This window comes from Macaca fascicularis, chromosome 17 (genome assembly GCF_037993035.2).
Source record: "Macaca fascicularis isolate 582-1 chromosome 17, T2T-MFA8v1.1".
Classification (NCBI taxonomy): Eukaryota; Metazoa; Chordata; class Mammalia; order Primates; family Cercopithecidae; genus Macaca; species Macaca fascicularis.
The window spans coordinates 68,018,166-68,046,015 of NC_088391.1; the positions used below are offsets into that span (position 1 = coordinate 68,018,166).

At 38.8% G+C, this 27,850-nt stretch overlaps 1 protein-coding gene across 6 annotated transcripts in view; it reads right to left on the reverse strand.

Annotated features, from left to right (window-relative positions):
* Positions 1-22,435, reverse strand: part of FBXL3 (F-box and leucine rich repeat protein 3) — a 34,795-nt gene extending 12,360 nt beyond the window's left edge. For 2 of the 6 annotated variants that reach the window (XM_074021204.1, XM_074021206.1), the window contains exons 1-4: positions 22,096-22,435; positions 16,732-17,080; positions 13,848-13,970; positions 10,381-10,552 (exon numbers count right to left, since the gene is read on the reverse strand). In XM_074021204.1, the coding sequence (XP_073877305.1) occupies positions 10,381-10,552; positions 13,848-13,970; positions 16,732-17,079 (643 nt within the window). In that variant the 5' untranslated portion in view covers position 17,080; positions 22,096-22,435. Of the gene's footprint in view, positions 1-215; positions 2,743-10,380; positions 10,553-13,847; positions 13,971-16,731; positions 17,081-22,095 lie in introns of those variants that run through there. The other 4 variants (XM_005586035.5, XM_005586034.5, XM_074021205.1 and 1 more) reach the window with 4 other exon arrangements.
* Between the last annotated feature and the right edge of the window lie 5,415 nt (positions 22,436-27,850).

Genomic DNA, 27,850 nt, shown 5'->3' on the forward strand with positions numbered 1-27,850 from the left:
TTTGTATTTCATGGTAGGTTTTAAATTTCCTATTTCTTTAGGCATCAGACTTTATTTCAAGAATAGGTTCCATGAGCCTAACCTCGTATCTTCAAAAAAGCAAGTCTATCATAAACATTGTTTAATATTAAATATTATATCCATCAAATATGGATTTGAAACATTTTTAAGTTTAAAGTCAAATATGTGTAGTTTTTAAAAAGTAAAATACAACAGCATTAGTAACTTTTTATTCTCAAAGTGATAAAAGCATTTAACATATACTTTACAGTATAAACAAATTAAGTACTATGCATTTTGCTTATAAAGTGAATTAAAGTATTTTAAGCATTATATAATTCAATTTGTACAAAAAGTAAATTTCCAAATACAAGCTTTGGTTAGAACTGATTATGTACTGTCAAATCCATTTTTCCAAAGTTGTTCAAAGAAAAAAAACTTGACTAGCACAGGTAATTCTTGTACAATCAGAGCTTTTTACTATTTAGGAGGAGGGGAAATATTACTATAATTGCTTTTAATTTTCGAGTCTAGATAAGCCTTTTTTCTTCTCACTTATATGTTGCTGCAGGAGAACATATCACTTTTGGAAAGCATAAATTATGTAGAAAATCACCTTTTGCTTTATTCTTAAGAAGGTCATCCATTTTAAAAGATCTAAGACTGTTAGCTTCCTTAACTACTGAGATATTTTCTAAAAGTCACACTACTGAAAGGAGCCACTTCGAGAATTAATGTATTCCATTGGGGGTAAATCACTTCTGATTTCCCTCAGAAGGGCAGTAATATCTACTAGCACTAGTGCCCAGAATCAAAGTTTATATCATCTAAAAAAACGCAACATTTTTAGGCTCTACAATGCATGGATTACCTTTATTCATATGAAAGTAATATAAAATGTTACCTAACTTAAATAATATAAAATATCAGTTTAACCAAATTAACAATCACAAAACTGCAGACATTTTTCTATTAAAGTTTTCCAGTTCACTGAGCAATATTTACTGAAAAATGATTATGAACTTAAATATATCCTCTTTAAAATTTGCTTTTTATGCTAGACTGTACAATGGTGCTCCCTTTATGATTTTAAAAATTCTACTTATATAACTATGTAATTCCAAAACGGAAAAATGAGTGAGCCATCACTAAAATTTACTGGAAACTAATATTCTTTCATGGAAACAACTGATAAACATTTTAAAGTTCTATATTTATTTAAATTTGGCTTTTTAAAATAGATAAGCTTTTCATTTCAATTATTGTTTAATACTTCAAAGCTAGTTTAAACAAAGATAAAACAAAGGAGAACTAGTAAAGCATTCCTTACTTTACATAAGTGCCTCAAGTGCCACATACATGGTAACATATCACAAAAGAATGTATATGGTTTAGCAGATTACAGAGCAAACCTAAAAGTTTATACAAAGCTAAACATTGCCTCCCTTCTGTTCCATTTATTGTCTTTTAATTTGATCTTGGCTCTGTATTATCCTTCTATAATACCACTGTGTGACATTTATCAGTTTTCTAAGTGTTCCGATTACTTATATATACCTTTTTAACAGCTTTGTAACATTTGAGAACATTCATCCAATCTTTCTCATTAGATACAATAAATTCATTTTTCTCACAAAATGCTCACTTTCCTGAGCTATATTAAACACCTTATAACAGGTGTATGTATAACTGAAGACCCTAAAATGTCAAGTTTACATTTTTTTTAAATGCATAGAGAATATAACATTTCAGAAAACCTATTAGTACTTCTTGGATATTATAACATACAGGTTTTGTTTCCTTTAGACTGTAAACTGTTTAACATGTATAACTGGTTATTACTTTTACATCTGAACCACATTTAAAAAAATTCGGAGATATGATTGCTATTACCCTAAGGAAACAAATGGAGTTTTCTGACCAAAACTCATTCATGGGTCTTCCAATAAACAATCTTTACATATACTGACTGAAGATATCAAATTTCTGTGCCACAAAATAGTAGAATTATATCAGAACTACAGCAAATAAAACTTTTATTATAATACATTTGCTTGAAGTTAAGGTGCTATTCATCATGCCCTACATCATGCGGTTTTTACCAAGTGGGCATCATGTCGGGAAACCACACCCTACCAAGATGCTTGGACACTTCCCAGTGAATCTGCTCCAAACTATACTTTTGGTCAGGAATTAGTACTTCTTCCATAATGGATAATTGAGATAGGCGGCCACCACACATCTTCACAAACTCAACAAAGGCACTACATGAGACTTCACATTCCCCTAGTCCAATAGCTGACAAATTTTTGCAACGTTCTGCAATGCGAATTAACTCTTCGTCAAGTGGCCGTAATCCATTTGCACACACTACTAGTTCAACTAGTCTAGGGCATGTCATTCCCACACGGCCAAGCACATCTTTGCTTACTGATCTCCCAAAATACAGATGGGTGGCAGGTATTTCATAGCGAAAGAATGGGTCAAATTCTTCTTCATATAAAAAAAAATACATCACTAAGTTCACTTTGGGTGAATGTCTGATGAAAGCATCCCAGCTGCTCTTCTGAATAGTATGGAAGTGTGTCTGTCCAGGATTCTCACTGACTACATCAATGCGCAAATGTTCTAATCGAACATGTTTTTCAGAAGACAAAGCAAGTAACAACTCATCACTCAATAAGTGGTAGTTCAGGGCTAGTTCTCTTAAGCCATGACACTGATCAGCCACACAAAGGATACCTTGAAAGAAAAAAAAAAAAAAAAAAAACAAATTATTTGCAAGTTTTTGTAAAAGTTTATCTGTTCAAAAATTCAATCAAGTACATGTCCCACAGATGTCTGTCACAGTTCCCTTACCACAAAACTATGTAACTTAAAATCTGTATAGCTGAATTGGAAGGGAAGTCACAAACATTCAAAATCTATTACTAATTTTGTCTACAAGAAAATGAAACCAATTCTAAATCCCATCTATGAAAAAGAAATAAAACTCAATTAATTAACTCTGTCATTAAAAAAATACACCATCACTAAGGTTAGGGCATTCCAGTAATGCACAGACAGTGCCATATTTTAAAAAAATTATTACTAACACTAAACTTATAGGTTAAGTAATTACATGATCACTGCAACAGAAGCCAAAGGACATTTTTTGAAGTTCAAAACCTAATCCTAATAAAAACAGAGTAAGATAGAACCATATAAAACTATGAATTAGGTAATGAATAAAGATTTCTATCAAATGATCAACAGTCTCATTGCTAATAGTGTACAGGCAGCTTATCGAATTTATAAGAAAAAATACCAAGATATCACTAAATAAGCATGTCAAAGTAACTACTCAATTCACATTAATGGAAATATACATTATGAGTTTTGAAGCTCTAACACACCCAGAAAGCAGCTCCCTTAGATCATTCCCTATACTTAGGGTGCTATGCTTTATAACTTACCAAAACTATCATCCTAGCAATAGATGACATTTTAAAGGTCAATATTTGATCTCTCTATAAGAGTTCTGTTTTTTTGTTGTTGTTGTTTTGGTTTTTTTTTTGAGTCAGTCTTACTCTGTAGCCCAGGCTGGAGTGCAGTGGTGTGATCTCAGCTCACTGCAGCCTCTGCCTCCCGGGTTCAAGTGATTCTCCTGCCTCAGCCTCCTGAGTAGCTGGGACCACAAGCGTGTGCCACCATGCCTGGCTAATTTTTGTATTTTTGGTGGAGACAGGGTTTCACCATGTTGGCCAGGATAGTATTGAACTCCTGATCTCAAGTGATCCACCTGCCCTGGCCTCCCAAAGTGCTGGGATTACAGACGTGAGCCACTGTGCCCTGCCTAGTATAAGAATTCTACCCCAAAGAGGCACCTTATAATACCTGGTAAGTAACCCACTCAATCCATTTCTTCCTTATGTTTAGAAACAAGGATAGGAACAAAACATACATATTTTCATCTACTATTGTTACAAGTATGATATGCCAGGTACTAGAGGTTATGCCACAAATAATTTTAAAAATCTGGAAAAGTATTATTTCTATTTTGAAGTGGAGACAGCTAGCTAAAAATAGCAAAGCTGCAATACAAACACAGGCTAAATAACTCTTATGTCCATGCACTTAACTACTGCTTAAGAAGTGACAAGACAGAGGCCACCAATAAGCCATAGCTTTATAACAGTGGGAAAAGAGAGGCATTAGAATTATCAGAAAAGATAAACTGAATTGCCAGAATGAGTCACCAGAAAACAGAGTAATGTCTCAGTATTCAGCAACCACAAAGTTTCTGTTTTCTGCAGGTAGGTATATACTTTATTTTTATTTTGAGATGGAGTCTCGCTCTGCCACACAGGATGGAGTACAGGGGTGCGATCTTGGCTCACTGCAACCTCCGCCTCCCAGGTTTAAGTGGTTCTCCTGCCTCAGCCTCCCAAGTAGCTGGGATTACAGGCACATGCCACCATGCCTGGCTATTTTATATACTTTGAAATATACCCTGATTACTCAAGGTAACCTTAAGCACATCTCTGTTCTGATACCATCTCACGCCAGTTAGAATGGCGATCATTAAAAAGTCAGCAAACAACATGCTGGAGAGGATGTGGAGAAATAGGAATGCTATTACACTGCTGGGAGTGTAACTTAGTTCAACCATTGTGGAAGACAGTGTGGCAATTCCTCGAGGATCTAGAACTAAAAATACCATTTGACCCAGCAATCCTATTACTGGGTATATACCCAAAGGATTATAAATCATTCCACTATAAAGACACACGCACACGTATGTTTACTGTGGCACTGTTCACAATAGCAAAGACTTGGAACCAACCCAAATGCCCATCGATGACAGACTAAAGAAAGAAAATGTGGCACATATGCACCATGGAATACTATGCAGCCATAAAAAAGGATGAGTTCATCATGCCCTTTGCAGGGACATGGATGAAGCTGGAAACCATCATTCTCAGCCAACTAACACAAGAACAGAAAACCAACCACCATATGTTCTCACTCATAAGCGGGAGCTGAACAATGAGAACACATGGACACAGGGAGGGGAACATCACACATTGGAGCCTGTTGGGAGTTGGGGGCCTAGGGGAGGGATAGTATGAGGAGAAATACCTAATGTAGATGACAGGTTGATGGGTGCAGCAAACCACCATGGCACATGTATATCTATGTAACAAACCTGCACGTTCTGCACATGTACTTCAGAACTTAAAGTGTAATAATAATTTAAAACACACACACACACACACACACACACACACACACACACACATATACACGGGAAGTGGTAACCAACAATGCAAATAAAAGAAACTTTGGAGTATCATTTAATAACTACAAAGCAGTTGTGGCAGGCATAATGCTCAAAACGGCCTCCAAGATCCCATACCCTAATGCCTAGCATCCGTGAATTCCATAAGATATGCCCATGATTATGATATATGGTTCAGCTGACCATATAAAAGAGATTATCTGGATGGTCCTAGTCTAATCACATGAGCCCCTTTTAAAGCAGTTTTCTCTGCTTGCAGAAGTAGTCAGAGAGATTCAAAATGCAAAGGACTCAATGTGTTATTGCTGGCTCTAAGCTAGAGGGGGCCAAAAAAGAAAAATCACAACCAGTCTCTTAAGAGCAGAAAGACCCCCTAACAGCCTCTTGCTGACAGCCAATAAGGAAACTGGATGTCAGTCTGACAATCACAAGAACTACATTCAGCCAATAACTTGAATGAGTGTGGAAGTGGATTCTTCTGCAGAGCCTCCAAGTAAGAGCCCAGTCTTCCTGACATTTTCCTCTCAGCCTTTTAAGACTCTAAGCAGAGAAGCCACTTGAGCCCTACCTACAGCTCTAATGTACAGAACAGTGGAGCCAATAAATGTGTGTTGGTTTAAGCTGCTTTGTGTAGAGCTGTCAGTTATGCACCAGTAAGAAAACTAATACATAGTTCCAAGTATTTAAAAACATAACAGTGGCAAAAGTAAAATAAAAGTAGGGCACTATTACAACTCAATAAATTAAGACAACCCAAATTAGAAAACAGGCAAAGGGGCCGGGGCAGTGGCTTACGCCTGTAATCCCGGCACTTTGGGAGGCTGAGGCAGACCAATCGCCTGACATCAGGAGTTCGACACCAGCCTGGCCAATGTGGTGAAACCCTGTCTCTACTAAAAATAAAAAACTAGCCGGATGTGGTGGCAGGCGCCTGTAATCCCAGCTACTCAGGAGGCTGAGGCAGGAGAATCACCTGAACCCGGAAGGTGGAGGTTGTGGTGAGCCGAGACCACGCCACTGCACTCTCCAGCCTGGGCAACAAGGAGACTTTGTCTCAAAAAAAAAGAAAAACAGGCAAAGAATCTGAATAGACATTTCTCCACAGAAGATATACAAATGTCCAACAAACACATGAAAAGATATTCAAGGCCAGGCACAGTGGCTCTCGCCTATAATCCCAGCACTTTGGGAAGCTGAGGTCGGAGGGACACTTGAGCCCATGAGTTCGAGACTAGCCTAGGCAACAAGGCAAAACCCCATCTCTACAAAAAATACAAAATATTAGCTGGGCATGATGGCGTGTGCCTGTGGTCCCAGCTACTTGGGAGGCTGAGGTGAGAAGATCGCTTGAGCCCAGGAGGTCCAGACTGCAGTGAGCCAGGATCACGCCACTCCACTCCAGCCTGGGCGACAGTGAGGCCCTGTCTCAAAAAAAAAAAAAAAAGATATTCAACATCATTAGTCAACAAGAAAATGTAAATCAAAACCACGATGAGTTTACACCCCGTAGGATGGCTATAATAAAAAAGACAAGTAAGTGTTAGAAGACACTGCTAGTGGATATGTGAAGTGGTACACAGCAGCTTTGGAAAACAGCCTGGCATTTCCTCGAATGGGGAGTTACTATATGATCACTAGGTATATACGTAAAGAGAAATTAAATCGTATGTCCACACAAGAAGCATTATTCATAAGTCAAAAGGTAGATTTCCATTTATATGAAATGTCCAGAACAGACAAATCTATAGACACAGAAAATAGATTAGTGGTTGCGTACGGATGGCTGGGATAGAGGTTTTGGGGGCAACAGCTAAGAGGTATGTGGTTTCTTTTTAGAATAATAAAAACGTTCTAAAATTGTGGGGATGCATGCACTACTCTATCAATATACTACAAGTCAATAAATTGTACATTTTAAATGAGAATTGTGAATTATATACCAATAAAGCTGTTACAAAGCTGGTGATTGGTGGTGGTAAACTCATACAACTCATTGGGGAAAAAAAAAAAACAACATGGCAAAAAGCACAAAAACACAAAGACCCTTTGTCCTAGGACTTCCACTTCTTAAGAATGTACCCTAAGTAAGAAATTAATACAAGCAAACTGCTATAATCCAATTTTTTTTTAATCACAGCAAAAAAGGTAAAAACAAGTGTCCAGCCTTAGAACTATAATGCAACGTTGGCTTATCAACAAGGAAACTAAGTAACTAAATGTTCATTAGTTCAACCTGATAATTAATATTAAGAAAGCAACAGGCATACTAACCTAGAGGTCCAGTTACAGACAATTATAACAACTATACGAAATGGAAAAAAATTGATTAAATGTTCAGTGAGGAAAGTAGAATACAGTCCCTAATTTCAACTCAGAAAAACTGTCCACATATGCAAAATATAGATAGAAAATATGTAAATATGAAATTTCAGCTGAAATCTTATGCGGTTATACTCTTCAAATAAAAAGTATTGCAAGTATTCTTTCTTTTTTTTGAGACAGAGTCTCGCCCTGTTGCCAGGTGGGAGTACAGTGATACAACCTCGGCTCACCGCAACCTCCGCCTCCCGAGTTCAAATGATTCTCCTGCCTCAGCCTTCCAAGTAGCTGGGACTATGGGCGCACGCCACCACGCCCAGCTAATTTTTGTATTTTTAGTAGAGATGTGGTTTCACCATGTTGGCCAGGACGGTCTGGATCTCTTGATCTTGTGATCCGCCTGCCTCAGCCTCCCAAAGTGCTGGGATTAACAGACGTGAGCCAACGTGCCCGGTTGTATTAAAAAGTATTCTTTCTCTTCCCTTCCTTTCCTGAAGTACTAGTCCAAAAGTCACTATGAAACCAACTTTGCAAAATTATGACCATGAAAGAAATCAGACCTAACCGACCCTATCTTGCTTCTAACCCTTAAGCTGCCCTTGTTCATTCCTAGGCATAGGCTCAGCTAACTTTGGAAAGGAATTCAGTTCATGGTTTGACTCTGAAACAAAACTGGTAACAGCCCTTTCATGAAAAGACCCCTCCTTCTTGTGTGGGGTCCAGTATGCCTTTGCAGGACTTCCAAACTAGCTGCAAGATTAGAAACTACAATGTGGGGGTCATGAAGCCTCTGGCTCCAAGAATGTGAACCTCCCCAAATTGCTCCTGGCAATAACATCATTATTGTAAAACCTAAGAACAGTGCTTGACATATTTTGTAAACCCTGTACTAGATGAATCAGCTGACACCATCCAGACTGGTAATCTGGCCCAACCAGTTCTGCCATGGCACCTAGGAACAGAAAACATTAAGAAAACCTAACTTTGACCCTTTATGATTCCAACTCCAAACTGACCAATCAGCACTTCCCAAGCCCCTACCTGCCAAATTATCTTTAACAATTCTGATCCCCAAATGCTCAGGGAGACTGATTTGAGTAATAACAAAACTCCAGTCTCCTGCACAGCCGGCTCTGTGTGAATTACTCTTTCTCCATTGCAATTCCCATCTTGATAAATCAGTTGTCTGGACAACCGGCAAGGTGAACTCATTGGGCAGTTACAATTAAGTGGTATCAGGTAAGCTTATACTATACTATCAGAACTGTTGTGTATATTTAATAAAAATGAATGAACACAGGATATACCAGAATAAAGAGAACTATGAACTCTCAGTTTTATAGAGAAATCAGAGACATAAAGACTCATACAATGTGGTAAATGTTAGCAAAAACGTTCAGAGTGTTCTGGAAATACACAGGTGGGAAATCTCAACCAGAAAGGAGAAGTTCCCTTCTTCTCCTATGTTGACAGGCGGGTCAACACAGATCACATCTAAGCTGAACTCTGAAGCCTGGGCTGGCTGCAGTTAGCAAGGTGAAGTTAAAACATTTGAGCAAGTATTCCACAGGGTAAAGTGTACTGAGCAACCACAAACAAAGGTACAAACAAAAATCTGTAGTTCCACAGGACCCAAGTAAAAGCTCCACGTGAGTGACCAGCAAGAGACAGATGGAGATCAAGATACAAAGGACCTTGTACACTATGAAGCCAGGAAGCACAGACTTTATTCTGAGAGCAGAGCTATACAGTAAATTAAAAAAACGTAATAAAAGTCATATAAGAACTGCCAAAGCCTATTCCTAACTTCTGGTTTATAATAGCTTCAGTGGTAATCTGTAAGTGGCAGAGACAGCTAAGAAAATACAACCACAGACCTAGCCATTCTCATCACCAGGAGCCTCCTGTGGGAGAAAAGAGAATGAGCAAGGAGACTTGGGAGAATGAGCAAGCAATCTCCATCTAAAATGGAATCATTTCTTGGGAGAAGGCTGACCTTTACCGATGGCAAGAAGGTTGGAAGTGTTTTGTAAAGATCAAAGATTTGACACTATCCCTTAAAGAACAGGTTTCCGAAATAACACAGCTAAAGGATCAGCAAACATGTCAATAGTGGGAGGAGTCAGGAATGAAGCAGCAGATAGCAGTATATATAATATAGTAGTAGGATTTACACTCTCTTTTCAATACAAACCACCTGGAATTTAAATAATCTCAAACTGAATAATTCAGTAATGCTCAGAAAATCCTATATAAGAGAAACTGGAAAGAGCTTTTATAATGCTCTTCTCCCATTTGATGGGTTCTTGGCTCCAAAATTCAACTTAGAGAAAAACACCATCTTGCAAAATGTAAGGCCACCACTTAGTACAACTCTTCTCCCTCTACATAGTGAGAAGAAAAGCAATTATGTGACTGCTCTGACTCAAAACTTACCCTATTAGCTCAACTACAATGAGAAAAAATTCTACTGTACTTAATGGGACACCTCAGGCTGACCTCATACTGTCCTTTCCTCTTTTTCTCCTGTCCATTTTCTAGCATGTGCTATTCATAAATTTACCAAATAAGATTGGAAAATAAGCTGAAAGCCAGTGTCTAGGCTAGTAACTTATGCTATTCTATTACTTATGCTATTCTATTACTATATTAAAAATATTTTAAAGAGATGAAGCAGTCGTATCAATCCACCTTTAAGGTTAATGATCATAGTTTTTTCTAATTTGATGAACATACCAATGCATTTTACGAAAATGTGTCTAGCAAAAAACACAACATACCTGCTGGAGAGACATGAGGACAGCTGCTCATTTTCAACAGCTTGAGTGTATCACTGTTGTTGGCCACTAGTACTTTGAGAGATGGATCATCTACTGGAGTATCATCTATCTTAAGCGAAGACAGGGATTTGGAGTTTACAAACACAACTGTCAGTGCAGAGATAAAGTGAGACTGAAAAGCAAAAAAAAAAAAAAATTATTTCAATTTTTAGGAATGAGAATTGAGGGGTTTCCTAGTACTACAGTTTATCTGAGTCACAATGACATTAATATTTTGTAAATGTTTTAGGGGTGGCACCCCTTCACTCTGTTATTGGGAGTATGGCAAAAGAGGTGACTATCTGTTATCTTTGAGAAGAGCCTATTTATGTGTAGGGGAAAAAAACATTTCAAGCCTCAGAATAAGTGTCTCTAAATTGGAGAAACCACTGGTAAGTAAAAAGAGGAATTCTGGAACCAGGGATGAGAATCTCTCTCAGATACTTCACTTTGCCGTATCTGGAAACCCTAGTGTTTTATAACACTAAACTGCATTTCTTTTCTGTTTGATAGGTATGCCCACTAAACAGTAACTATTAACACCATCATTAAAAATTAATAATCTATTTAAAATCTGAGACTCATTTGAGATATGAAAACTCATAGAAATTTTGATTCTAAAACAATCAAAATCATACTTAAAATTCCAAGTTTAAAATTCCTTCAAAATGTTATCTACAATATTTTCAAGTCTTCTATTTTAATGTATTTTGATCCACAAAAGCACCAATGAAATCATTCATCATGTATCATATATATGTATATATGTACGTACATATGTGTGTATAAACACATACACACGTATGTATCTGTTGGACAGAATATGACCTAAAGGAATCAATGTAGGCAAACAGGAATTAAAGCATTCTCAAAGTATGCAGCTCTCAGTTGGAGCTAAGATATGAGTTGAAACCATTAGGCAAAGAATCTAGGAGAGTAAAGGCAGGCTAATACATGGTCCAACATATTCCTCTCTACAAAACCAACTTCATGCTCCAGTTAGCTTTACAAATTCTCTACAGGAGTGAAAAAGGATGAGGGCAGGCTAAGAGCCAAGAAAGTATAATGAAACATTACTTTTTTTTTTTTTTTTTTGAGACAGAGTATTGTTCTTGTCACGCAGGCTGGAATGCAGTGGCACCTCCTTAGCTCATTACAACCTTGAAATCCTGAACTTAAGCAATCCTGTTTCATCCTCCCTGGTAGCTAGGACTACAGGTGTGAGCCACCACGCACAGCTAACTTTTTTTTTTTGTAGAGACGGGTCTTGCTATGCTGCCCAGGCTGATCTCAAACTCTTGGCCACAACGGAACCTCCTGCCTCGGCTTCCCAAAGTGCTCAGATTATAGCTGTGAGCCACCACACCCAACCAAAACACTGTCTTCTTGGTCATAATTCCCTAATTTACTTTTTCCCTACTGTGATTAAACAACTGGTTAACTACTTAGATTTTGATTAAGTAACTATTTACTTAAATGTTAACATCTTTCTCCTAATATTTTCATATCAAACTCAATTATATCTTGTACAAACATATTTCATTTGCAATCTAATGACTGCATCACTGACGTCTTTTTCCATTTCCCCAATTTAGCTCTAGTCAAAAACATTTCTTCTATGTTGTCTTCAGTTCTCTCAAGATTTCCAAAATATTGCAATGCCCTATTTCAATCTTCTACCAAAGCCATAAACGGAAAAAAAAAAAAAAAGAAAAAGAAAAACAGTATTAAGTATCCTAGACTCACTTAATAAGAAGCATTCTTTCCATTAGCTCCATTCATGGTTCCCAAATTAGTACTAGATATAAGCATAATGGTAAGAAAAAAAAAAGAAAACTTATGTTCAACATATCTTTTAATATGGTATTTTTAAATATACTATATGAGTCAGTAGGTACATTTGTATTTTAGCTATGGTAGGTACACTAAAAATCAATTCAGATTGTTTCATTTCCCATTTGAAGCTTGAAGGTGGCGCTATACCATGTAACCCGTATTTCTTAGAGTGAGTTTCCTTAACCATCTTAATCAGAATCACCTGGACTGCTCACAGGAAGAGGAGACTTAGAATCACCCCGAATTTGAAAAAGGGATACAAATCCAAAATTTAGGAGGCTATTCAGAAGATTTTTACACATTAAGTCGGAGTACCATGCTGATCTAACTTCTGTACTTAGGATCTTAAAATATTAAGATAATTAGGGCCAGGCGCGGTGGCTCAAGCCTGTAATCCCAGCACTTTGGGAGGCCAAGACGGGCGGATCACGAGGTCAGGAGATCGAGACCATCCTGGCTAACACGGTGGAACCCCGTCTCTACTAAAAAAATACAAAAAACCAGCCGGGCGAGGTGGCGGGCATCTGTAGTCCCAGCTACTCAGGAGGCTGAGGCAGGAGAATGGCATAAACCCGGGAGGCGGAGCTTGCAGTGAGCTGAGATCTGGCCACCGCACTCCAGCCTAGGCAACAGAGCAAGACTCCGTCTCAAAAAAAAAAAAAAATTAGATTCTCCTGCCCATTTCCCTTATTTTATACATGAAGAAAAACATTTTATCTCAAAATATACATATGTAATGAAAATATTTCAAAATCAAGACTTTGACATCAACTGGTGATTTATTTGGTACAGACATTCTACTGAAACCACCACTTGGGTTATATATTCAATTCAGTTATATTCCCTCCTCAATCATCCCAGTATGTTACCAGGTACCTAAAAGGATGTCCGTATTTTAGTTTTCAGTGTCTTCTGGGGAAAAAACTTATCAATTATTGTTGGAGACTAACCTACTAACCATTAGCTAACATACTCAGACACCTTTACCACCTTTCTAAAAATGTACCCTTATTATTTTTGTATTTTAAGAGAATAGTTGTGAGAGAGACACGATCTCTGATTATGTGCAGGATCACGTTAGAATATATATATGAATATATGTTAACTTTTCCCCCAAATAAAGGATGTCTTTAAGTCTGTAAATTAATCTAAACTGTGCTGATACTAACCTTGGTCAAGATTAAATCTTTACAGAACATTTGCCAAAAGATTTTATAAGTTAGACCTGCTCTCAATACTGGCACTCTCTACTTTTGATTCTAACTTCACCAATCTGCTCTGGAAGCCCCAAAATGAGTATCTATGTGTCCCTTTTTTTCTAATATGGTTGACTCTGTTTTACTTACTGAATTTCTTTGAGTACTTCCTATAGACGCCTGTCTAAATTTCTTTAACCATACCAATTTAGAAGTACGGTGATTTAAAAAAAAAAGCTTAAAAAATACTATTTCTTTTCATTGTAAATAGTAACTGATTTTCCATTATGTATATATATTACTTTCCTTATACTCACACTGTCAATACAAAAAAAAAAAGGTTAGACTTTCACCGGATTTCTCAGTAATAGAAAATAAAACAAGAAGACCAGATACCTTTGGTAAATCCATAAAGCTTGGTCGAGCAGTTGAAATAAGTCCAAGTGTTTTTAAAGAGCAATTCACAAGTTGCGATAGTATATCACAAGCTGCTTCAGCTGATTCCTTGCTGCTGTCCACCTAAGAAACACCATTACTCATGTACATTATATTGTCTTTTTACTTTTTTCCCCAAATACCCAGACTTCAAGATTACTCATGTATATATTTATATTTCTCTGTACACATATTCATTTCATAGAAGTATCATTACTAGTTTATTGCATTATAACTTAAAGAACATTCTTTCAATCATCCACCCTCCACCCTCACCTCCAACTTTAACCTTTTCTGAGTCTCTCTGAAAAAGTAGAAGGGCAATTGTCAAGACAAGACCTAGCTTTCATTATAAGAGACATATTTAATGTTGGCTTTTACACTGATTTATTCCAAAGTGACTATATAAACTAATGGAGTAAATCAATTTATAGTCTTTAAAAAATAATTATATATTTGGTAGTGGATCACATAATAGATGTAAATACAGGCTCTATGGTATGCACTAGAAACTGAGTATTTACTCAAAATGTACATGTGTATCACAACCTGGGATTCATCATTAATGTTATCAATGGAAAGATGAATGTGAAGTAAAATGAGTGTACTGGACCAGTCAGGCATGAAAATCTAAACTAAATAAGAGATAGCTATTCTCACACATACTTCTGCAAAGACATTTCCTAAGGGAAGGATAATAGGGCCAAAAAATCCCTCAAGGATGTAAAAAGGAGTTCATCCATCAAAAAGTTAGTTGTTTCCTGGGAAGCACCTTAAAACAATAGTTAAAAGGATATTATTAATTTCCAGATTCAGATACAGTACTTTATCCCAAAAATGTTGAGTGGATGGTAAAACTAATGTGCTAATTATATTAGTTTCAGAGCTACTTATAGATAATACGTGGTCCCTGGACCAGCAGAATCAACATCACCTGGGAACTTGAATGGGAACAAATGTTGATATCTAACCCAGACCATCTGAATCAGAAACTGTTGGGGGGGGCGGGGGGGGTCAAGCCCTCCAGGTGATTTTGATGCACATAAAGTTAGAGAACCTCTCTTCTAGACTAAATATTCTAACTATAAGCCTCCTTGGTCTACAATTGGTGAAGACTATCAGGAGAGCCCAGAAGAATCCTGTGATGTGACTCTTTTTTGTAAATCAGAAATTATTTCCTCAGGTGAAAAAACAAAAAAAAACCCTAATAAAAATGTTAAACTTTTGCACAAATGATTTTATGAGGGTTATACTAGATACACCTGAATTATATCACAGGGCTGTAAAAGAATAAAAATGACCCAGCAAATCTACTAGGTGGAACTGGACTTTAAGACCTATCAGAGGAATGTATTATACGCATCTTTGTATGTGATTTACCATTAGAACACTCTTAGACAACTCAAAGATAACTAAAACCAAACAGAAACCTCTTCAGCCTTCTCCCCTGGGGGTATGGGGATGAGTCCTGAATTTTTGTTTGATCCCCCTACCCTTACCCCCAGGTAGGATCGCAAGATAATATACTAGACATCCAATTAAATTTCAGGTAAACAGCAGATTTTTTTTAGTATTAAAGATGTCCCAAACATTAAACGGGATGTAACTATACTAAAAATTATTGATTATCTGAAATTCAAATTTAAATACTCATCTTACATTTTTATTTGTAAAACCTGGCAATCAGTGGCCTAAGTGCCTTTGTGCGTTTTTCTGGGAAAAAAGGTGAAAACATATCCAACCATTCCCATCACCAATTCTCTCCTCCTCCTTGGACACACATGGGAGAATAAGCAGGTAATCTCCATCTAAGAGGAAATCACCTTCTTCAAGGGAAGACAAGATTTTAGTTATGGCCAGAAGCTCTGGGTTAAGAACTATTGTTTTGCCTAGGTTTAGCCTGGACTGTTCAGCAATTGCTACATCCAGGTAAATCAAGTATTCATGCATTGTTTTTTTTCAATAAGTTATTTATCACCACAAAATCTGGTGTTTAAAGATTCAGTAAACATGCCCATATTTCCTTATTCATTACCCAAACAAAACATGACAAGCCTCACACAAACCACTGTAATTTTTTATTTTAAACAGAGACAAGGTCTCGCTCTGTCACCAAGGCTGGAGTACAGCCGCACAATCATAGTTCACCGCAACCTCAAACTCCTGGGCTCATGCAATCTTTCCGCCTCAGCCTCCTGAGAAGGTGGGACTATCAGACTACAAGTGCGCACATCCAGCTATGATATCTTAAATTATTCTGGATATCTCAAAAAGCCACCCACTTATCTCATCACTGCATGATTTCCAATACCTTCCTTCCAGCAACAAAAAGAAATAAACAGTTCCCTTTGGCATTCTTCCATGTACCTTTTTCTATTTCTTTCTAAAATATATACATCTAAATCTTCTACATAAAGTTTCTAAGCTTCCTTTTCATTTGAAGATCCCATTTCAAAAAGTCATCAGTAAGTAACACTAAGTTCCTGTTAGACAGAAATAGCAATTAAGTTCTACTCAATTATAATCGCGCAATTTTTATTTTATATTTCTTTTTCCTCAAAATTGTTCACAATAATTCAATGTAATTCACAGCTTTATCAATGACTTATGCTTATTTAGTGGCTGCTTTTGCTGTTTTAAGAAATGATTAATAATTAACAGTAATTTAGCTCCATCAAATATAATAATTATTTTGTGACAGCTTCTAAGGTATACAATAATTCTAAATTTTTAAGCATTTTCCCTGAAAAAGCAAATATTTTAAAGGCATGAGAAGATGTACCGGTTTAGGAAACAAAAGCCACTAAAAATACTTATTTTTTAAAAGAAGGATTTAAAATATTACCTTGAAGCTGACATATTGTAGATGGTTTGAATGTCTTTTAATTATCTGTTTGATCAGCTCTGGATGGGTAGCTTTCAAGTAAGATGTAGCTGGCTGATTCAGTTCAAATTCAAAACATCTCCACAAGTCAGGCATGTGAAATACCTGGTTCCAGTTGCGGCAAACTTGTGAAGCATGAGCCCGGTCAAGAAGAGGCAAATACTTAAATACTTGGAGAATAATGTCCTGAAGGAGATTACCCCAATCACAAGTCTGAGAATGCTCATTTGTAGTCCTCAGTTTCTTGGATTTCTCTGTAGTTCCTTCTTCTGATGAATTACGGTCACTATCTCTTCCTCCTCGTTTCATCCTATTCCGAAAAATGCATCAGTTTTTTTCCTACTCAACTTTTGAATAGAAATAAACTCAAAATTCATTCTTCTGTCACTGAGATGTGTGTTTATATACACAAACACAAATATGCAGGAAAAACTGGATCAGTAATTCAAGACTACCAAAACAAACTATTTTGAAAAATGCCAATGAAAGCCAACAATGGTTTATAAATTTTATACTTTTTTGGCATATGTTTTTAAACATTTACATTTATCAGTATAATATACAGTATAATATACTACATGGGAGAAAGATTATTATGGTTTTGAAACTACACTAACAATTTATATTTCAAAAGTTGTGGTCAACTTAACTAAATGAATATAAAAGGGAACCTACAGTGATACTTTGTAAAGGTTTCTTAAAAGTCATCTAAGGATATTCGTTCTTGAATTTGAGGCCGACCAGGGTCTCAAGAACCTCCAGAGAGGATGTTAATTAAGTAGCCAACAGATGTTCCACATTTAATAGTCTATACAGGGGTCCTGTGGTTCTGGTCCAAGGACCAGAACTGGGCCCCATAGCAGGAAGTGATCAAGCTTTACAGCCTGAACTCCTCCTGTCGGATCAGCAGCTACATTAGATTCTCATAGGAGTGCGAACCTTATTGTGAACCGTCCATGTGAGGGATCTAGGTTGTGTGCTCCTTATGAGACTCTTAATGCCTGATGATCTGAGGTGGAACAGTTTCTTCCTGAAACCACCCCCTACCACAGACAGGCACTGGGCTATGTGTTACCTGCCAGACATTTCTAACTCTGCCTAAAATAAGCAAAACCACCCCAGCTATGAATTGTTTGGTTTGGAATGTAGCTGCTTCTTCAAACACATCACTTACTACTGCACTGTTTTCCCCAAGTTGTGTTTCTGAATTATACCTATTTGTTTATTCTATGTATTCTTAGCACTTTCATTCCATTAGTTTCTTTGAAAGATAGTTTTTTCATGGCAAAACAGTTTTATGGTTAAAGAGAATAGGCTCTGGAACCAAGCTCCTTGGGTTTGAATTCTGGCTCTACCTCTCACTGGCTATGTGGCTTTGAGCAAATTACTTGATATTCCTGTGCTTCAATTTGCAAAATGAGTTTAATAAAACATAGGGTTTCTGTGAGAAATGCAATATTATTAAGGTTTTTCAAAGGGGAGATATGACTGTTGTATAGGAAAGCAGTCCAGCATTAACGACATTAAAGTATACAACACGCTAAAAACCGGGGTTACCACCCAGAAGGCAGAGAATGATTCGTTCATTCATTCATTGTGTTCACTCATTCATTCAAGATGGGGTCTCGCTCTGTCACCCAGGCTGGAGTGCAGTGGCACAATCATGGCTCACTGCAGCCTTGCCCTCCTGAGATCAAGCAATCCTTCCACCTCAGCCTCCAGAGTATCTGCATGCACCACCACACCCGACTCTATTTTTGCTTTAAAATCAAGAGAGGGAGAGGAAGAGAAGGGGGGGGAGAGCGAGAGATTGTGTGTGTGTGTGTGTGTGTGTGTGTGTGTGTGTGTGTGTGTGTGTGTGTGTATGTGAGAGAGAGAGAGAGAGAGAGAGAAAGAGAGAGCGAGAGAGAGAGAGCAAGCAAGCTTGTGTACCAGAAAACACACCCTGGAAGCAGACTCACTGAATTATTATAGTAACTAACAGTAGATGGCAGATCACAGGTAATTTTTTTTCTTGCAAACATCTTTTCCCTTTTTATGTTTTACACATTTCTTTTACTATCAATGCATTACTGTGTAATTGGATTTTTTAAAAGGTCTTGTTTTGATTTGTTTGTTGGAAACGTACAGCAGGCTCTAAAGTAAATGGCTGCAGACCACTCACTGGTAGTTATTTAGTTTACAGCCTGTAATACTTTTGTTTCTAGAGAACAGTTCCGGCAGGGTAGTGGTTTTGACCTAAACTTGGGGTGACAACCTTTCAGAAAGATGGCTTGTTGTTCCAACTCTCTTCTGGCCTATCAGCATAAAAGAATTTCTCATTCCTGTGTGAGATGAAGGATATGCATATGCATTACTGTGAAAGAGATGTTTCTGCACTTTCTCCATCCAGTACCTCGAAAAACTTGTGAAAGAGGATTGAGGGCTGGAGAGTAAAAAGAGAATGGCAGAGGCCTCTGACCTTAATGCCATGAAAGTCAGTCTAAGACGTCTTAGCATATGTGCAATCAACTGCCCATTCTTCACTGCTCCTATTCTCAACTATGTAAATAAAATATATTACACATACCCCACTGATCAGGGAGAGAACAAGAACACAGAATGACAGAGGTGACAGCAAGAAGGTAGTTTGATGGAAGACTGGAAATTATGTGTAACTCTGAGAATAGATTTTTTTTATAAGTTTAGAGAAAAGTGTATAATCTACATTGTAATCTTTAATATTGTCTCTCCTAATAATAATCCCTCACTAGAGGTTGAGATAACACTGTCATTATGACCCATTTTTCTGCTTTAACTTACCCTGAAGGCTTATTTTAATTTTAGTATATAAAATTTGGGTCAAAGAACAAAGTGTTTGCTATCCAGAGCTTATAATTTCTCTTCTGACCACCTAAAACTACTCACAATTTTGAGATACAGAGATTCAAAAAAGAATGACAGTCTTCGTGATTTCTACACCTTATTATAGAATACTGATTGCCTGTTTCTGGAGAACAATCTTCTAAAACCAGAACTAGACAACTTAAAGACGGAATGATTCATTTTACTTGAGAGTATATGGATATATACATGTATAAAAAGGTAGCCTTATTCACATAATAATCTTTGCTAATAAATACCTTGCTGGTCCTAAAAATAGAAACTTTCTTTTGTCTATTATAGTACTGTTTTAAATAAAATGTACTTAAATACCTTTCCAAGTTCAGGTTAAAGAAGTTGACAAAAATTTTTTTTAACAGTATGCAACACTAAGGGACAGTATCTCTTGATCTAGATATAAAAACACTATATGATCACCAAAGCATATTTTAAGCACTTACCAGTTTACAAATAGCTGAATTAAGTCTGTAAACTGTCCTATGTAATATGTTTATGTCACAATTACAGTGCAATAAGCAATGGAAAAAAATCTAAGGCCAAATTCCAATAAAAACAGCCTCTGGACTATCCTCATTTTTGCATGAAAATAACAGGAGTCAGTGGACACTTAATAAAAATTTTACATGTCAATTTTCCAAGTTGGTTTCCTTTATGTATGAAAAAATTTACACTACTTTAATAGTATCTTATTAAATCTATTTACACATGAAACTCTGCTATACAGAAAATTAAACATCTCAGAGCATCTTCCAGCCTGCAAATAATTTACATCAATGGACCCTATAATTCCTATTTTTGTCAAAGTGAAAACACCTCTTATCTTTCAACAGAAGTGTGGAGGACCAAGCTGTACTATAAAACGTCAATAAGACTTTCTAGATTCTAGAAATCTAGAGCACCAAAACTAGGCCTCTTCAGGACTCTGGCAGTTTAATTTCCTGCAAAGTTTCTAGGCCCCAAATAATGCAACTTAGGCCACCAGAGCTTTTGGTGAGGGACTGATACGACTACAAATTGCTAAATAGCAAACTATTGAGGAAAGACCACAGGCTAGCTGAGCAGCACAAGGAGTTAGTGAGCTAACTCTATGTTCCATAAACTTTGAGGTGGGCACCGTGGGCCACGCCTGTAATCCCAGCACTGTGGGAGGAGAAGGCAGGCGGATCGCTTGAGCTCTGCAGTTCGAGACCAGCATGGGCAACACGATGAAACCCGTCTCTACAAAAAATACAAAAATTAGCAGGGCATGCTGGCCCACGCCTGTAGTCTCAGTTACTAGGGAGCTTGGGGTGGGAGAATCGCTAGAGCCAAGATCGCGCCATTGCACTCCAGCCTGGGTGACAAAGTGAGTCCCTGTCTTAAAAAAAGAAAAAACTTTGAAAGAAGCAGTCAACTTCATCATTAGATCAAGACCAGAAGTGAACAGCTAGCTGTGTCCATCATTGTATTAGGCACTTTTACACTGGCCATGCAGTAATTTTAAATGCCCATTTGTAGTTAACTCTAAAAAGCCTATTTTGGCATCACAGTTCCTTTCTGTTCTGCTTTCACTAATATCAAACTACTATCCATTCTTCGGCTGAAATACAGTAAAACACTATAAAGAGGTTAACTCACAACTAAATGTTTAGAGAGCACACGGTGGCGAAAATGTGTCCACAGGTCATAGAGATAAACTGATAGTTGATGGTACTTTTATAAATATTTCAGAGATAACAGAAACTAAGTTACTTTTTTTTTCAAGTTAGAAAAGGAGGATTCTAATTAAAACATCTGGGTCACTCAACTGGACATTAGCAACGACGAAATAAAAATGATCTCTCCCACCTCTCAGCTTGGAGATACTCGGCTGCTTCCTGATCCCTGTCTGCAACTCCACCTAAAGGACTGCCCACGCCAAAGGCAGGAGCGCAGCCGCTCAAGTTGACCAAGTTTTTCGCCTGGCTAAGCGGCGGGGGCGTCCCATCCTCCCTGCGCCACCTCCCGATTGGCTTCCCCTGACATTTCTCATGCGCCCCACCCTGGGCACTTTGACATTTCAGTGCCTCATTGCTCAAGCTCCCAGCACCGGCGTAGCCGACGCCGGGAGAGCCCCACACAGTGCAAGTTCCACGGTGCCTGTCCCCAGCCCGCGCCAAGGGTCATAAAGCCAGGCAGGAGCCGCGGCTAGCCCCGGAGCGGCGGCGTCGCGGGCACGCTGCAGGCGGCCGCCGCACACGCACCACGCCTTGTTGACATGTTTGGAAGCAAGCACAGCGGGGAAACGCCCCCAAGCAAGCTCCAAGGTCTGGGTGCCGCGCCCCGCGCCACGCCCGGCACTCCTGAGGAGCTGCCAGCTCGCGCCCCGGCCCCCGCGCCCCCTCGGCCCGCCCACAGACGGTCCGCGGTCCCTCCCCGGCCCCGCCGTCGCAACAGGGCTCGGCCCTGTCCCTCCGCCGTTACCTGCTGCCGGGGGCGGCTTCCCCCACACACCACCCCGTGCTCCGGGGACGGCGGCGGCCGCAGGTCCCGCGGCTCTCACATGAGGCGCCCCTGGCCCCCCGCTTCGCGCTCCCGCGGCCCCCCGCGCTTCTCCCGCATCCGAGGCGCTGGTCCCGCGGAGGGCGCCAACGCGGCTCCACCTTTGCGGCTCTGGCTGCCCAGAGAGAAGCTTTCCTTCCCAGTCCCACGCTGTCTGCGCCTTGTTCAGGGACCCCCGGCGCCGCGACAGACTACCTCAGCGAGCGGCTGCCACCGCGTATGCTTCCTGCGCCTCTGCTACAGACAGCGAGTCTAAAATGGCGCCCAGGGCTCGCGGCCGCGCGCTTCACCGGCGCGTCCCGGCCCGAGGGGGCGGGGAGGGGGCGGGGCGGGGCGGAGCCCGGCGGGAGTGGGGCCGCGCCCAAGCGGGAGCGCGCGCTGCGGCCTCCCCTGCCTCCCCGCTGTGGGACGGTCTTCTGCTTTCCTGCCGTAGATGTGACTCCCGCTTGAAGGGGATTTTTTTTGTTGTTTTGAGACCGAATGTGGGAGGGCTGGAGCTAGCTTTATGTGGAAGAGACTGTCTGTGGCTGAAACGGGAAGGTTTAGGGAGGTGGAGCAGAAAAAAGAAAGGAAGGAGTCCCCCCGGAGCCTGCTAGGGACCGCGGCCCGTGGGTGGCCGCCCCGATGCCTGAAACCGAGGGGTTACAGTCTCTGAAGACCCGCGCATCGGTGTGCCTAAGTGGTGCTTAAAAGATGCCAAGGAATTGTACCAGAATAGTGACAGTATTAACGCTGGGATTGCAGATGATTTTTATTTTTCAAAATTTGTATTTCCCAATATGTTTGTAAAGTGACTTTTATCATTAGAGTTATTACATTTTAAAAACGACATTTGCTTTATGAAATAGAGTCCTGAAATTTGTAAATAGCTTTTGAAACACAGTGGGGAAAGTAAAGGATTACAAAGCTGCTGAAAAGAAAACCTCTGGTGAATCCTTTTGTAAATCAAGGCATCTTTGTGTGTAACTGCTACCTAGTTGACTTAAAGTTTGGATTTTTTGATACTGGGTTTTCTTAAAGTTAGAAATATTCTTAGGTACAATATCATAAGTTGAATCATGCGCCATTCCTCTCTACACCTCCAAAAAAAAGAGAGAAATTAATTTTCCATTCAAAGGTGTCTTAGAACACTCAGACCCATGTGTAAGAGACTGAAAAGCAGCGGTGCCCAGGGAGCTCTCCGTTCTTCCCATTTTCCCAAGAAATTGAGCTGGGAAGCCATGTATAAAGTTACACCGAAGTTCATTGTGAGGCCAGGAGTGGTACAGACTTATACCTGTTATCCCAATATTTTGGGAGGCCAAGACAGAATGATTGTTTGTGGTCAAGAATTGGAGACCAGCCTGGGCAATATGTCCAGACTCTGTCTCTACAAAAAAATAAAAGAGTAATAATTTAAAAAATTAGACAGGCTTGGTGTAATCCCGGCTACTACTCAGGAGGCTGAATCGGGAGGACGGCTGGAGCCCAGGAGTAGGAGGTTACAGTGACCTATGATGTCACCAGTGCACTCCAGTCTGGATGAGAGTGAGACTCTGTTTCTATAATAAAATGAATTCAATGTGGGGAAATGCCAGTGTTGTTTGTTTGGTATTTTTTAAGGGCATGCCAGCTGTCAGATCACTGAATCAAACTGTACAAAGTCTCTACTAGCATAAGAATGTGGATTTACCTGAACTACAACATTTTTTTAGGTCTCTCAGTGACTAGATGATGAGGAACAATAGGAAGTTCTAAGAAAGACAGTGATAATTATCAAAGAAAAACAAATAAGTCAAATACAGGCCCATTTATTTAAAGTTGAGTGAACGGTATAAATGATCAGCAAAATACATTAAACCAATTCAGTAAACATGATGAGCATGGGTTGCGTTACGTTAATATTGTATCACATTAGTTATGTCACATTCCAATCATAGTTCTTTTTTTTCACCAGTATGATCTATTCTCCTCCTAAACAAGACAAGGACCTTGGCACACTTGACCTATTGAATATCCCTTTTCTTCCCTGTTATTGGCAAAGATTTTATTTCACTTTTCTTTTTTTGAAAAAAGAAACGTGTTTTTTTTTCAATCAGTCAGTACTTATTTACATTTATCAATTGTATCATCAAGATTAGTGGCATGGTGGGTGGGAGAAAGGATGAGTGTGAAGCACATTGATCCAACAGGGAAAAATAATTTATTACTGACCCTGTTTGGAATTGCCAATGCATGTAGTAATAAAAAGCAGATGAACAATTAGTCTCTTTATTATTGTTTTCAATTATCCACAGACAATGTACCCCTTCACCATGTAGAATGGTGTAGACTATTCCCACACCACCCCAGCCTTGGTACACCAATGATCAGGATAGATTAGATTGTGTTGCAGTAGTTCCTTAAATACCATCCTGTAATTCCTTGTTTTTGACGACCTTTACAGTTTTTAGGAGTACTGCTTTAGTATTTTGTAGAATGTGCCTCAATTGGGGTTTGTCTTAGGTTTTTTTCTCATAATTACATAGGGACTGTGGATGTTTTAGAAGGAAAACCACAGAGGTATAAAGTACTGTTCTCATCACATCATATCAAAGCTACATCTATTAATACGACTTATCCTTGTTGATGTCAACATTAATCAAAGATTGAGATCAAGTTGTTCTACTTAAAGTTACTTTTTTCCCTCTCTTTTTGTACTGGAAGAAAGTCACTATGTGCAGCCAACACTGAAGAATGTGGATTTACCTGAACTGCAACTTTTCCTTGAGGGGGAAATGTCTATATAAATTACTGAAATTTTTCTGCCTTGGGAGGTGTATCTACATATCTCTTAATTTTATATGTTTACTTTTCTGTCTGTAATTTCTGTATATCTGTCTTCCAAGTCACTAATTTAGTCTATTTAGTCTTTGCTAAGACTACCTTTGCCTGTGTTTTTCATTTCTAAAAGTTTTATTTGGTTATTTTTCATATCTGCCTGATCGTTCTTGATATTCTTTTCACTTTGTAATTTCTTTTTTTCTTAAATCATGTTAATCATATGAAATAATTGGGGGTCTAATGATATGTGTCAATGTTTGCTCATGGTGGGTTGTTCCTCATGTATTTTATAATTTTGGATTGTGAGTTCATCTTCTGTACAACTTTAGCTGTAGGAATTTTGCACAACAGGCAGAAGCTGGAAGGGAAGGAGATTGTTAGTGAGTGTTGGAAAGACAATAAGGAATTGTTAATGGAGTACAGAGAAATCAGGATATTTTTGGATATCTTTCACGTAATGATGGCAAACCCAGTGAAACATTTGTCTATGGCAACATGGAAAATAGAGAAATGCATTTATTTAATTGTTGGACTTGGCTAAAGACATTTCTGAGCAGGCTGGGTATGGTGGTTCACGCCTCTAATCCCAGCACTTTGGGACGCCAAAGTAGGCGGATTGCTTGAGCTCAGGAGTTCAAGACCAGCCTGGGCAACATGGCAAAACCTTGTCTTTATGAAAATTACAAACAAATAGCCGGGCGTGGTGGCATGCACCTGTAGTCCCAGCTACTCAGGAGGCTGAGTTAGGAGGAGGATCACTTGAGCTTGGGGATGGAGGCTGCAATGAGCCGAGATTGCGCCACTGCACCGTAACTCTAGCCTGGGTGGCTGAGTGAGACCCTGTCAAAAAAAAAAAAAAAAAAAAAAAAAAAAAAAAAAGGAAAGAAATCACCAAGCAGGAGGTTGAGCGTATCTGCTGGTTTCTTTTGGTTGCATATGAAAAAGTTCAGATACCCAGCACTTCAGGAGGCTGAGGCAGTTGGATTACTTAAACTTAGGAGTTTGAGGGAGGGCAACATGGGAAAACCCTGTCTTTACCAAAAATACAAAAATTAGCCAGGTGTGGTGGTGCATGCCTGTGGTCCCAGCTACTCAGGAGGTTGAGGTGGGAGGATCGCTTGAGACCTGGGAAATCCAGCCTGCAGCGCAGTGAGCCGTGATCATTGTGCCGCACTCTAGCCTAGCCTAAGTGACAGAGGGAGACCCAATCTCAAAAAAAAGAAAAAAAAAAAGCAAGAAAAAGAAAAGTAAAAGTTCAGATAGAGAGAACTTAATTACAGAAGTAACTGTTTAGTTTTTGAGTAGAATTTAGAGGAAAGATAGAGGGCCTGCAACAGTCTTTCCTTCCATCAAAAGATTCACAAAATTTAAAAAGACCTTTAGGGAAATGATAAATGCCTGGGTACTATCAGTAAGACATGGCCTCAGAGTAAGGTTCAGATCAAGAGTCCACCTATTGGACGTTAGAACAATGTCAGGTGGTACCTCTTAGACCATCTTAGCTAGTTAAGAGATCTTTTAAGGATTTTATGTGTATGCTCCCTAGACTTCTAAGAATTTTAAAAGCATTGAACCATAGCATCTTGAATCTCAGCCCTACCAGAGAGGAATATATCTCAAGGAGATTTATGGGTGTGACTTTTTTCTGAAGGAGTGAACCAAGGTAAGAGTCATAGGAAACATACAATATGTTTAAGAAAATTGTATTAACAGAAACACTGTGAATTTGAATAAAAGATACAGAGACAGTTGAAAATGAAGAGTCCTTGGGGCTCCCATCTTCTGTCATTTAAATATAGGTCCATAAAACAACTTATCAGCAATCACAGACCGTTTCTTATAAAGAAGGAATGGTGACTCAGAGTGCAGAGAAAGGACCCAGAGGGCAGAGCCAAAAGCTACTGAAAGTCACTTCCAGGAAGCAGGACTGGACCGTAATTAAGAAACTAGTTACATGTTTCCAGGTAGATTTCGGAATCACCATGGACAAGTGACTGCTATTGTTTCCTCTTCTCCCCTTTATAAATGGGAGAATTTACTATGGTATGCCTATTTCACCATTGTATATTGGTTCCATATGAGTAGATCACGTGTCTCTTTAGTTCACAAGTCTTTAAGAGGAAATGCACTTGGACATGGGCTGGACTTTGTGATTTGCTCCATCATGAGAATGTAAAGGAAGTAACATTCTAGGACTTCCAAGGCTAACTTATGAAAAGCCTTGCAGTTTTTGTCTGGATGTCTGCATCTCTTGGCATGTTTCTTCCTTAGCGACTCCCTCTTGGAACCCAGTTGCCATGCTAATAAGAAGTCCAAGTCACATAAAGAAGTGTGCTGGTTTACAGCCCCCGCTGAGCTCCCAGCCAGCAGTCAGCATCAACTGCCAGCCATGTGGGTGAGCCTTCTTGAGTATCTGTCCTAGTTAAGCATCCAGATGACTCCAGCTCGGCTGCTATCTATTTGCAAACACAAATCCAAACTGAGAATCCACCAGCAAAGCTCGGTGAACCTACAGAACCCTGAGAGACAATAATGAAATACTGTTTTAATCCATTAAGTGTGGAGTGCTTTGTTATACAGTAGTAGATAACTGGAAGATAGTTAAATTCTAAAGACAAGAGAAAGAATCAGTAAGATAGGAAAAATAAATAGAGGAATTAGCAAAAACAAAAACTGGTTTATGCAAAAGGCAAATGAGGTAGACACATGTCTGGTCAAATTGATTAGTAAAAGAAGAGAAGTTGGAAATTAACAAAGTACAGAAATTTTAAAAAGGGGAACTAATATAGCTGCTATAGAGATTTAAAATACTAAAAATATGTTATGAATAATTATTAACTAATAAAATAAAGAGCCTAAATAAAATGAATAAATT